This window comes from Pleurodeles waltl, chromosome 1_2, assembly GCF_031143425.1.
Source record: "Pleurodeles waltl isolate 20211129_DDA chromosome 1_2, aPleWal1.hap1.20221129, whole genome shotgun sequence".
Classification (NCBI taxonomy): Eukaryota; Metazoa; Chordata; class Amphibia; order Caudata; family Salamandridae; genus Pleurodeles; species Pleurodeles waltl.
In genome coordinates, this window is record NC_090437.1 from 834,027,122 (window position 1) to 834,040,042 (window position 12,921).

The 12,921-nt window shown below is 42.6% G+C and overlaps 1 protein-coding gene across 2 annotated transcripts in view; it reads right to left on the minus strand.

Annotated features, from left to right (window-relative positions):
• HPGD (15-hydroxyprostaglandin dehydrogenase) overlaps window positions 1–12,921 on the minus strand; it is a 215,748-nt gene that overhangs the window by 126,497 nt on the left and 76,330 nt on the right. For both annotated transcript variants that reach the window (XM_069244577.1, XM_069244568.1), the window contains exon 4: window positions 2,436–2,532. In XM_069244577.1, the coding sequence (XP_069100678.1) occupies window positions 2,436–2,532 (97 nt within the window). The remainder of the gene's footprint in view (window positions 1–2,435; window positions 2,533–12,921) is intronic.

Here is a 12,921-nt window from a genome sequence, read left to right on the forward strand (position 1 = left end):
CAGACGGTTTCTCTTATGGTGGCCTCCTGCTCCCCTCAAACACAGGGACGTGGAGAGGGGCAGGCTCAACACCACTGGGTGGGCATGATGGTGCTCCCCCATGTCCTTTGGTGCTCGGGGTCTTAGATGGGGGTCCTGAAACCCTTCATTATAAATAGAGCCTAGGGGATGGGGGTCCCCAAGCCCAAAGGAGAGTATGGGGAGGGGGCCCATGCTGGTCCCCTCCCTGAAACAAATTAAATAGGCAATCTTGCTCCTTCCCTTGGACCTTGGCCAGTGGAATTCCATGCACTTTGTCACCAGTAAAAAGTTGCCAAAGTCTTGACCTTGCCCCTGGATTCAAGCTAGCCTGCTAGGGGTGATACTCCGAAACCTGTTCCAGGATGCTTGTTTCTGGTACAGGGAGGACCTGGACTGGCAGTTCGGACTGGACTATTCCCATGGGGAGCAGGGTCAAGACTGATTTGAAGGTGGTTGAGTCCAAGCTGTGGTGGCATTGTGAGACAAAGAACAATGGATTTAACCCAGATCTGTGACTGTGGGTGAGTGTCTGAAAAGTTTCATCACTCTGTCCATCATCTTGTTGTGTTGCTATGTTCTCTCTCCTTTGTTTAGTGGGCTTGGGCAGGCCCATTGCTGGTACAGTGTGACAGCTGATTGATTAATGCAGATCATTCAGCCCAATCCCTTTCCTCTTCAGGAGCTGGGGTAAGTACTGGTAATTGCTCCCTTTGTGTGATGAGGTCTTTATTCCTGCTGCTGGAGAGAAATGTAATTAACTGGGCACAGCAGTGTGACAAAAGGCCTGGGCTTCAATCCTGAGCTGAGCCAGAGAACTGTGACAGTTCTGGATGACCCATAAAGTGTACAGATATCATTTTGGAATCTGCAGAATTGATTTTCTGACACAGGTTACACCCCAATTAAATAAATCAATTGTTTCTGCAGGCCAAAGAGAAGTGAAACTGCACTCTAAAGCAGTTCTAGCCATATATATATATAAGTCTTTAATATATAAATAGATATATATCTCCATTGTTTAAAAGTGATTCACAAAAATGTTGACAGGAGTAGGTGTTACTTACTCTTGTAGTACTCTTCACTTACGTACTCTTCACTTGCTACTAGAGGAATATAGTAGAGTTCCTGGCTTACTCCACAAATTTAACTGTAAGCCTGGAGTACTCCAAGAGTAAGTCTTGTGAATCAGACCAATGTCTTTAAAACATAGATTTCAGGGTCAAAGTGACAAAGACATTTATGAGGATGTGATATTGTAACCCTGTAGTGTTACTTCACACACACTTAGGTGAAATTCACAAAGATATGAGCGTAGATCTTTCCCTTAGCAGGTTCCTTCTCTGATTTGCAGAGTTCTTTGCTGAGAGGGTCATGATTCACAAGGACTGGTTTATGACAATGAGGAACTATGAGGGACTTTCTCATGTAGTAATCATGGCAAGAGAACCTTTGGGTTCCTCCTGCATACTCCTGGAGTAAGCTCAAAATGAGTCAGCGCAAAATCTTTAGTATCACTCCTACTTAGGTTGACACACAAAAGCATACAGAAAGTGATGGATGGAATGCTTGTATGAATCTCAGCGACTGGTAACTACACAGGCCGCATTCCAGTCCATCATTATTTTGCTCACAGTGCTAATCAAAGCAAATGTTTGTGCACCTACATTATGCTAAGTTGGAGTGCCATAAAGAACAGCATGCATATCAATCATATTCTTTAACATTGACAAAAAAGCACAAACGCTACAGCCTGGAAAATAAAGGATGAATACCAGAAGGATGTGGAGAGCAGAATATAGAGGAGTTAAAAGTATGAGGCAGAGGGGAGGTCAGAATAAAAAAGGAATACGAAAAACCAGAGACAAACGATGGAAGAAAAGAGAAGGAGGAGAAAGTGGAGATGCCCTGTATGAGAACATAGAGTGAGAAGGACAGGAGACATTAAGGGCCAGATGTAGCAAAGGTTTTTCCCCATTCTGTGTCTATGGGAAAAAGTGTTTGTACATATGGCCCTAAGAGTGGGGGAACGAAGGCGAAAGCACAATAACTCGAGGAGGTGGAAGGGAGAAAAGAAAATACAGGAACAAAGAAAGGCAAGAGATAGGAGAAAAAATATTAGGTGATAACAATGAGAAATCAAATAGAATGAGGAAAGAGGAATAGAGAAAAGAGGTAGATAAAGAGAAGGTGGATGAAGCGGAGAAACAAACGCAAAAGCTAGAAGAGAAGCATAGGTGAGAAGAAAGGATGAAGAAAGATGAGGTACTAAACACGCAAAACTGCTTGTTTGTGTTTTCAGAAAATCTCAGTATGAGAAAAGGATGAAAATGGTCAGCACATATATTATTGTTCCTATACACGCATTAATCAACCTGGCATCCGAGCTATAAAATATCTATAAGGAAATATCTTACCTGCCAGCGATGATATATTGATAATTGTTCCTCCTTCACCTCCATTATTTTTGCTCATATGCTCCAAGCCAATATATGTTCCTCTTATCACTGAAATCTAATTTGAAACACAAAAAAAACACGGCTGAAATGTTAGATCCTTTAAGATTGGCATCTAAATCATGCTTGCAAGCTTACAGTAACAAATTGTGAGCCAGATATTCGCCTTCCTTTACAGGATGCATGCTGTGATTCATAAATCAAGTTTGAAAGAACGATTTTTTTTGTTTTCTTAGATACCGAGCAGGCCTTCAATGTGGAAGTAAATACAGTTTTTTAATTTCATTTTCTTGGAATGTTACAACTGATTGTTTCTATCATGGTGAGCCGCAAAGAAAGGCAGCATCAGCCAGTCTTCTGAAGTCAGGCAGGATGTGCCCACTAGTGAAGATATTCTGACAAGCCCGAACAGAACATGTGTGTTTGTCTTGTGTGTTTTATTGATGGATGTTTTCAGACATCCACACGTGCTGCTGTCAGCTTTTAAATATATTGCTTTAGGAAGAATGTTGAAATATATGGAAGGGATCTCATAACTGAGTCCTGATTAAACTGCTTTACTTGCAAATGTTAGTTCTCTCTAATCTTGTAAAAGTATGATGTGTGTTATTCTGCAGAAAGTAATTAAATGTGTGAACATGTCACAATTTGCTGAGAAACGAAAATATTACGAATGGATCAAAGATGGGTAGGGTTGGTTCTGGAAACTTTTACTAAATTTTGTTGGTGTCCCAGTAGTACCTGGGACACCCGCACAGGCTCCCCACGCAATCCTTGTGCTGCTTTCATGACACCTAGCATGAGAGCAGCATCAGGATTGGTCTGAGCGGCTTGGTCTGCCACTCAGATAGTGAATGGGAGTCTGTGCAGTTTCTCCAGCCCGGCTGTACAATACAGCCAGGTTGGAGAAACCTAAGCGCACGTCAGTTTGGCCGGTATAAGATGGACGGCCATACTAACATGAGCACTAAGGTGCACTCCACTCCCCCTTCTCTCTCTCCCCTCCCTACACATGCTGGCTGAGCCAGCAGCTGATAAATAAAACAAAACAAAGCTCCTTCAAAATTGCGAAATAGCTGCCCCTGGTTTACAGGCTAAAATAGTCACCAAAATGGATTCCTGTGGGGAATGGTTACATGTGGGGGCTCTGCTCAAGGGAGCAAATGCTTTCCAGCAGCTACTGAAGTTTAGGGATGAATTTGTTTTTATACAACACTGCAGACGAACAGCGACGGATAACTTTATAACTGGCAACATACAGCATGCACAGTAAGATGTTTTTAAAATAAACAACACAAAGACTTTGGGGACATATGCAGAACAATCACTAAATAGGACAATAGCATCATCAGCAGCTCAACCTTTATGGTGTTTGAAGAAAGGCTTAAGGGACATTATTCCATAATTCTTAGGAAAATAAAAATTGGTAGTCGCTCCTGAAAAGGTAAGGATATAAAGGTAAGTGAAGGTTTACAATTGTTAAGTACAAATATTTGTGCCTTGATGTCATAAATAGATTGAAGGTATGCAGATATGTAGCTAAAAAACACAAATCTCTACCTACCTATATATGCAGTTACCTTCATAATATTATGGTAGCTGCTATTTTCTGTCACAGTATGTTTGCTGAACAATATATTGTGAAAACAGCATAATACTAAATTAATCTGAGCTGTCGTAGAAAAAGGTTGATCAAATATTGGTTTGAGGTCTGTACTGTGATGGAGAAATACTGCATTGTATTTTCAAGGCATGTGGAAAAGAGGCATAATGGTCCCCAAGTATAAGCATGGATATAGAATACAGGGTCCGATACACAAATAGCCTCTGCACTCATGGTGGATGCTCAGCACTTGTGGCGGGATCTCTGTACTCGTGATGGGATCTCTGCAATGAGAAACTGCAGTGTGGAGATCCTGGCACGTGTCTGGAGATCATGCCACAAGTGCAAAGCCTCCAACACAAGTGCGGAGGCTCTTTGTGAATCAGGCCAGAAGTGATCTAGGTATAGTCAGGCTAAAATCTGATTAATGATTAACATAGTATTATAAACAAATAAAATAGATAACCAAAGTGTGATCCCAACATCCAGACAGGATTCAATAGTAAAATGTCTGATAATGCATAAAGCAAGGGTGTTGATAAAAGTAGTATAGAGGATCTTAGGAAGGGGATCCCACCACTGAATCTTGTATTTGTCAATTTATCAATTGTTATTGACTAAAGGGACAAGGGTCTTCACTGGAGAAGGATGGCCTACTTGGGGTTGTCTCTAACTTTGCTTTAATTGATTACGACCCTCTATGATGATGCCTGAGGAAGGTCGGGAGCTCAAACTGGGGATACTCACTTGCAAAGTTACATGAAGAAACAGATTGAAGCATGAATTTGAATTTTGTTTAAAATAGCTAAAGGAATAAAATATATTTCATCAAAATTATGTAAAATCATATTTCTTCTATTTTCTATGTACAAGACACAATCCCAGGTGCCAACAATTATCTGAACTGCAAAAGGTTTTGGAAGCTTTGGTTGCTTCCTTCAGCAAGGACTACTGGAAATATATAATAGTAAAAATTAAGGTTGGGACTGTATACCATCTGTCAATAACTTGGAGTGGTGCTAAAGCTAACCTTTTTTGGGATTTTGGTGGATGGTAAATTCTATTTGGAGCCAGGATATAAGCTCTTAGACTGTTACAAAATGTGGGTGTAGAGTGCAGGGCATGGAGTGGAGGGGGACAGAGTGGAGTAAAGTGTTGTAGAGTGGCATAGAGTGGAATAACGTGTTGTAGAGTGGAGTAAAATGGAGTGGCATACAGTGAAGTCCCATAAAGTGGTGTGAAATAGAGTGTTGTAGAGTGTTGTGTCACAGAGTGGAGTATCATAAAGTTGAGTAGTGTAGAGTGGAGCAGATAGAGTGGAACGGCATAGAATTTTGGGGAGTGGAGTGGCGTGTCATAAAGTAGAGTGGAGTGGCATGCAGTGGAGTGGTGTAGGATGGAGTAGCATGTCATAGAATAGTGTGTTGTACAGTGGAGGTGTGTTGTGGATGGGCATAGAGGGAGAGGGTATAGAGTGAAGTGGCATAGAATGTAGCAGCATGCAGTGCAGTGGTGTGGAGTGAAGTAGTTTTGAGTGAAGGGGAGTTTCATAGACTGGCATAGAGTGAAGTGCGAGAGTGAAGTGGTGTAGAGTGAAGTGGCATGCCATAGAGTGAAGGGGAGTGGAGTGCATGGAGTGGAATGGCATGGAGTGGAGTCGAGTTTTGTAGAGTGAAATGGCACATTGTGGAGTGCTGTAGAGATGAGTGCATGTCATAAAGTGGCAGAGTGGAAAGTCATAGAGTAGAGTAGTGCGTTTTAGTGTGGAGTGGTGTAGAGTGGAGTGGAGTGGCATAGTGTGGAGTATAAATGCTGTGTTAGTAAACTGCCATTACAGACAACACATTTACTATTGGAATGACCATTAGATTTGCACAGACATACAGTTTTACTGATAGAACTATATAGCACAAACAATATTGTGTGGAAATTGCATCACCTAGAGTACTGATTTTTTAAATCATATTAAAATATTTGTTTCCACCACACTTGAGAATTCCCAAAAAAATTGCTTATTTTTGCTTTCCTCATTCTGATGTATTCTGATATATCTGCACAGTTCACTTATAGACATGTAAATGTTGTTGTGTTCTAGAAAAAAGCCTTTCCTTTCATAACCCATATCAAGACTATCACATATATCCTCTCAAGTCAGAGAAAGAAAAGTAAACACAAAGGTCCCTAGGAAGACAGAGCCTGACATTTGACCTCTGTCTTTGAAAGCTCATAAAATGTGACAAGATAGAAAAAAATATGTAAGGTCTGTTTATAGAAAGTAAGTACTTGTGGAAGAATAAAAGGAGCCCTAGTAAACAGGTTGTGCTCCACAGGAAGGATTAACTCAAACTGGACAGCTTAAAAGAAAGCCAAAAAATAGAAAGCAAGTAACTTGAAGTTACAAAACACAAAGCCAATGGTAAGCAATAGGTGGACTGCATTCCCAGGGGAGCTTTCAGAATGTTCCCAAGAAGTCTTTAATAAACTAGCAGCTGCACAGGTGGCTGTTCAGCATGGCTAAATGTTTGTGGCATACAGGAGAGAGGCCTGGAGTGAAGTGGTGTGGAGTGACATAGAGTGGAGTGGTATAGAGCATTGCAGAGTGGAGTGGCACAAAGCATAGAAGAGTGGTTTAGAGTGGAGTGTCACAGAGTGAAGAGTTGTAGAGTGGACTGTCATGGACTAGAGTTGAGTGTTCTGGAGTAGAGTGGAGAAGAGTGAAGTGAAGTGATGTAGAGTGGAGAGGTGTAAAATGGAGAGATGTAGAAGGGCATAGAGTGGAGGGACATAGAGTGGAGGGGCATATAGTGAAGTATAGGGACATAGAATGTCATGGCATGGAGTGTCATAGAGTGCTGTAGAGGGGTGCAGAGTGGATGGGTGTAGAGTGGAGGGGCATAGCATTGAGTGGTGTAATGTTTCATAGAGTAGAGTAGAGTGTCAGAGTGGAGTGGAGTGGCATAGAGTCGAGTAGAGTGGCTTGGAGTGGACTAGCACTGAATGGTGTGTCATTGAGTGGACTGGCATACAGTACAGCGCCATAGAGAGGAGTGAAGTGTTGTACAGGGTTGTAATGTATTAGGGAGGGTCATAGAGTGGAGGGTAATAGAGTGGAAAGTCAGAGTGGAGGGTTGTACAGTGTCATAGAGTGGCATAGAATCGAGTTTCATAGCGTGGTATGGCATAGAGTTAAGTACAGTTTCTTAGAGTGGAGTAGTGTAAAGTGGAATACAGTGGAGTAGATTGTTATGTCCTAGAGTGGAGGGACATAGAGTGGAGGTGCATTGAGTGGAGTGGAGTAGATTGGAGTGTCGTAGAGTCTCATAGAGTGGAGAGTCCCAGGGTGGGCAGGAGTGGTATAGAGTGGAGTGGTGTAGAGTAGAGCAGCATGTAATACAGTGGAGTGATGTAGAGTGGAGTGGCATAGAGTTGCGTAGCTCAGAGTGAAGTAAAGTCATGTGGAGTACAGTGGAGTGCCGTAGAATGGAGTGGAATGTCACAGAGTAGAGTGGAGTGACATAGTGCAGAGTGGAGTAAAGTGTCATATGGGTATGTCTTGTATCATGGAGTGGCGTGAGAAGTGTATAGACTGGAGTGTTGTACTGTTGCACAGTGTTGTAGAGTGGAGTGACATAGAATCTTGTGGAGGGTTGTAGAGTGGAAGATCACAGAGTGGAAGGTCATGGCGTGTCATAGAGTAGAGTGTTGTAGAGTGGAGTGGTGTAGAATATAGTAGAGTGGCATAAAGTGAAGGGGCATAGAGTGCCAAAGCCTGCAGTGCCATAAAGTGAACTAGAGTGTCAAAAAGTGGAGTAGAGTTTAATTGAGTGAAGTGCCATATAGTATAGTGTCATAGAGTGGTGTTCCATAGATTGGAGTAGAGTGGCCTAGAGTGAAGTGGCATAGTATGTTACAGAGTAGAGTGTCAGAGAGTACACGGTGCAGAGTAGACTAAAGTGGTGTAGAGACCAATGTCATAGCATACAGTGGTATAGAGTAAAATAGAATTGTGTAGAAAGCATTGGCATAGAGTGCATTGGTTATGAGTAAAGTGGTGTAGAGTGCATTACAATAGAGTGCAGTGGCATGTAGTGTAGTGGTTTAGAGTAGAGCGGCATAGAGTGGATTGGCATAGAGTAGAATGGTGCAGAGTAGAGTGCCCTTAGAGAGCAGCGTTGTAAAGTGAAGTGGTGCAGAGTAGAATAGAGTGACGTAGCGTTCAGTGACATACAGTGCAGTGGTGCAGAGTAGGATGACACAGAGTGTTGCAGAGTAGGGCCTAGTGGAATAGAGTGCAGTGGTAGGAGTAGAGTGGCATAGAGTGCAGTGGTGTAGAGTAGAGTGGCCCTGAGTAGAGTAGAGTGCCAGTTACTGGAGCGGTGCAGCGTAGATTGCAGTGGCATAGAGTGCAGTGGCATAGAGTAGAGTAGCATATAGAGGAGTGGCACAGAGTGGAATAGAATAACATAGCGCAAAGAGGTGAAGGGCCCAGTGGCATAGAGTACATTATTTCAGAAGAGACTGAAGTGGTGAAGAGTGGAGGGGTGCGGGGTTGAGTGGAGTGGTGCATGGTAGAATGCAGTGGCATAGAGTAGAGTAGCATAGAGTGTAGTTGTGTAGAGTGCAGTGGTGCAGAGTAGAGTAGGGAGGCATAGCGTGAAGTGGCATTGAGTACACTGGCATAGAGAAGATTAGCATAGAGTACATTGGTTTTGAGAAAAGTGGTGTAGAGTGCATTGGCATAGAGTACAGTGATGAAGAGTGTAGGGGTTACAATAGTGTGGTGTTGAAGAATGCAGTGGTATAGGGTAGAGTGATTCTGACTAGAGTAGAGTGTCAATAAATGGAGTGGTGCATCTTAGATTGCAGTCGCACAGAGTGCAGTGCATAGAGTGGCATATAGTGCAGTGATGCAGAGTAAAGTGGTTTAGAATTTAGTGGTGTAAAGTTTATTGGTGTAGAGTGCAGTAGAGGGAGCACAATGCCACAGAGGGGTGAAGTAGTCATGAGTGCAAGTGGCATAGAGTGTATTAGTGTAGATTAGAGTTGTGCAGAAAAGACTAGAGTGCCATAGAGAGGAGTGACATAGAGTGCAGCAGTGCAGAGTAGAATAGAGTGGTCTGTAGTGCAGTGACAGAGTGTAAAGGTGTAGTATACAGTGGTGTAGAGTGCAGTGGGATTGAGTAGAGTGTTGCAGGGTAGAGTATGGTGTTGTAGAGTGCAGTGATGTAGAGTAGATTAGGGTAGAGTGCATTGGTTTTTACTGAAGTAATTCAGAGTGCATTGGCATTGATTGCAGTGGTATAGAGTGCAGGGGTTAGAGGAGAGTGGCGTAGAGTGCAGTGGTGCAGAGTCGAATGGTGCTGAGAACTCTAGAGGGAAATTATTGTAGTGGTGCAGTATAGAATGCTGTGGCATGGAGTGTAGTGGCACAGGGTGGAATAGAGATGTTCTAGAGTGTAGAAGTGCAGGGTGTTGAGGCATAGAGCAGAATGTGTCAGAGTAGAGTGAAGTGACATAGAGTGGACTGGTGTAGGGTAGAGTGGTGTGTTGCAGGGTAAATTGCTGTGGATTTGAGTAGAGTTATGTACAATGAGGAGACGTTGGTGCAGGGTAGATTAGAGTGGCATACAGTGGATAGGCATAGAGTGCATTGGCGTAGAGTGGAGTGGTACAGAATATAGTGCATTGGCATAGAGTACAGTGTTGCAGAGTAGAGTGGTGTGGAGTGTCCTAGAGTAGAGTGGTGCAGAGTAGAGTGGGGTGGCCTAGACTGGAGTGGTGTAGAGTACAGTGGTGAAGAGTGTAATGGTGCAGAGTAGAGTGGCACAGAGTACATTGGCATAGAGTAGAGTGGTGTAGAGTAGAGATGAGTAGTTTGAAGTGGCATAGAGTGCAGTGACATAGAATGAAGTGGGGCAAAGTAGAGTGCAGTGATGAGGAGTGGAGTGGTGTATAGTGGAGTATGCATGGTGTGTTAGTGCTCTGCTATTACAGAAAACTGATTTTCAATCGAAATAACCATTATATTGCACAGATATACAGTTTTACCAATAAATATACAGTGCACAAAAGATAATGTGTGGAAATGTAATCACCTAGTGCATTTATTTGTTTTGATTGTTAAAATGTTTGTTTCTACTCACTTCAGAATTACCAAAGAATGTTTCATTTGTGCTTTCCTACTTCTGATATGTTTTTAAATATCTGCTCAGTTCATTTACAGACATTTAAACTTTGCTATGTGCTAGTAAAAAAGAACATTGTACAGACTTTCTTCAGCATGCCCCCAGTAGCCAAGATGATTGCCACAAAAATCTTCTCACTGTGAAGTCAGAGAAAGAAAAGTCAACACTAAGCCCCCTCGGAAGACAGAGCATGACAGTTGACCTCTGTCTTTGAGTGCACAAGAAATGTGACAAGATAAGACCAAGATTTAAAGGCTTGTTTACAGAAAGTGAGCACTTGTTTATGAATATGGTTAATAGAGAAAGAAAACATCAAGTTCCCTCACAAGACAGAGCTTGACATTTTACCTCTGTCTTTGAAAGCCCAGCAAATATGACCAGATAAGTACAAGATTTAAAGGCCTGTTTATCAGCGGCATCTGGCAAAAACTTAGTTTGGGGGGTAGGAAATGGGTGGTGGGTGGATGCATCATGCAAGATGAGTGGCGGCAGTAAATGAAAAAAGAAATAGTTACTTACCTTGCTTGCTGTATGACATCCTCACTCCGGCCCGTGTTCTGCTTTCTCTCCTCCAGGCTCCCAAGCTCCAGCAAATACCCCTAACTAATCCTGGTGCTGCTTTCATGCTGGTAACCAAAACTAATCCTGGTGCTGCTTTCATGCTGGTAACCAGTATGAATGCAGTGCAAGGATTGGAGGGAGTGGCCTCTCACAGTGCTCTTAAGAGCACTGGAGGCCTGTAGTTTCTGTAACTCAGCTGTCTAAGTTTAAAATGTGCATGTATGGCTGGCCGTTCCAAGATGGCCAGCCAAAGAGACATATGCACTTTAAGCTAGTGCACAGGCAGCCCACCACTACTCCCTGCTGCTGCTACCACTCAGCAGGTCGCACCTCATCCTGATGCTTGGTTCAGGATTGGTTGAGGAAAAATAAAATGGTAACAACTTAACTTCATTATCATTTTATTTTTTATCTCTGGGGGCACTTAAGTGGGGCGATGCTTCTCCATTCTCATGGAGGAGCCGCCCCTGGTGTTTACAGAAAGCGAGCACTGGAGGAAGAATACAGTAAAAAGACTATGCTCCATGGCAGCGACAATCTCAAGCTGGACAGCCTAAAACAAATAAAGCCAGCAAATAAAAAGTAAGCAAATATGAGTTACAAACTACAATGCCAAAGCTAAGCAATGGGTGGAATGCATTCCTAGGGAAGCCTTCCACAAGTCCCCAAGGTGTCCTTAACAAACCAGACAGCAGCACTGTCTGGTAGTCTTCAAATTAGAAACGAGATGTAGAAGGCTGATAGCTGGTGGAGAAGACAGACAAATGAGCCACTCACAATGCATGTGCTCCTCATCCAAAGGCCAAGATGAAGGAGGAAAGATGATGGTATCTACTCCTCCATTGTGTATGCGGGGCTGCAATGCTCTCTGAAACAATTCCTTGCGGTGTAACTGCATTTGTATAGTGCTTACTACCTCAATGGGGTGTTGAAGCACTTTACTGCTAGCAGTACACTACTCCGGAGCCCTAAGGTTAGTGTTTAACCCAGTGGTTATTAATTAGAATTAGTCATTGCGATTAGTACTGTGTTTGCAAAGAAATCACTCCATGAAAGTACAGGATTAACAAATGGTTTCTGTGATAATTAAGAGTAGCAGCTAAGATAGAGTGCTTTATGCAGACCAATAAATTACGTGCATAAACTGGAACAGAGGACAGTGAATTATTACAACCGTCACTCTATCTGTATTGTAACATGCAGGGCTTGTTTGGTGGGAGGTTGTGAGGGTCCCACTAGTGTTGTAACTCACAGGTTGATTACTTTGAATGATGTTTGATGTGGGCAGTTGCATGTTTCGGGGGTTACTGGAATAGGTGATGTTGCTGTGCACAAAGTTTGTGAATGTGCACAGAGGTGGCTTTTCGAAGACGTATAAAGATGAACATGGTACCCTTCTATAGGCTTAACATTTGTCCAGAAGGGGAACCTACTGTATCATCAGCCCTCAGAGGAAGGAGACCAGAGCTTTAAAGGCTTCTTTACAGAAAGTGAGCACTAGTTCATGAATACGGTTAATAGAGAAAGAAAGGTAAACATCAAGCTCCCTCACAAGACAGAGCTTGACATTTGACATCTGTGTTTGAAAGCACAGCAAATATGACGAAGACCGAAAAAGGAGGGGTGTCAATATTAGTGCATTCTGATGTGTCTCGCCAGAAATGGTGCAAGCGGCAGCGAAGGCCCGAAACCAGCGCCTGGTGAGCTGCAGAGCCATTGCAAAACAAAAAAATATATGTAAAAGTTTAAAACATTTTATTTTTAAGTAGCACGCCAGTCTCCAAAGATTCCGTCGCTCGCAGTGGAAGACAAGCAAAAGGTGTTGTGTTTGGAAGAGCAATGTGAAGACCAATGGATGAAGAGGTTACACTGAAAAATATGAGTACATGTATATTGTGGAGATGTTTTTTTCAGAAAAACAAAAGGTCTTGGATAATGTCAGACCGAAAAAGAATAGAAATTTAGGGCAATAAAATGGTAAAACAAGAAAACAAAGCTAAAGGTTTTAGTATCTACTATGGTGAGGTATGATCACAAGCAGTTTACTAACTCTTATGAATTAAGGCATGATAATAACAAAGTGGCTTGTTAGCCAGCA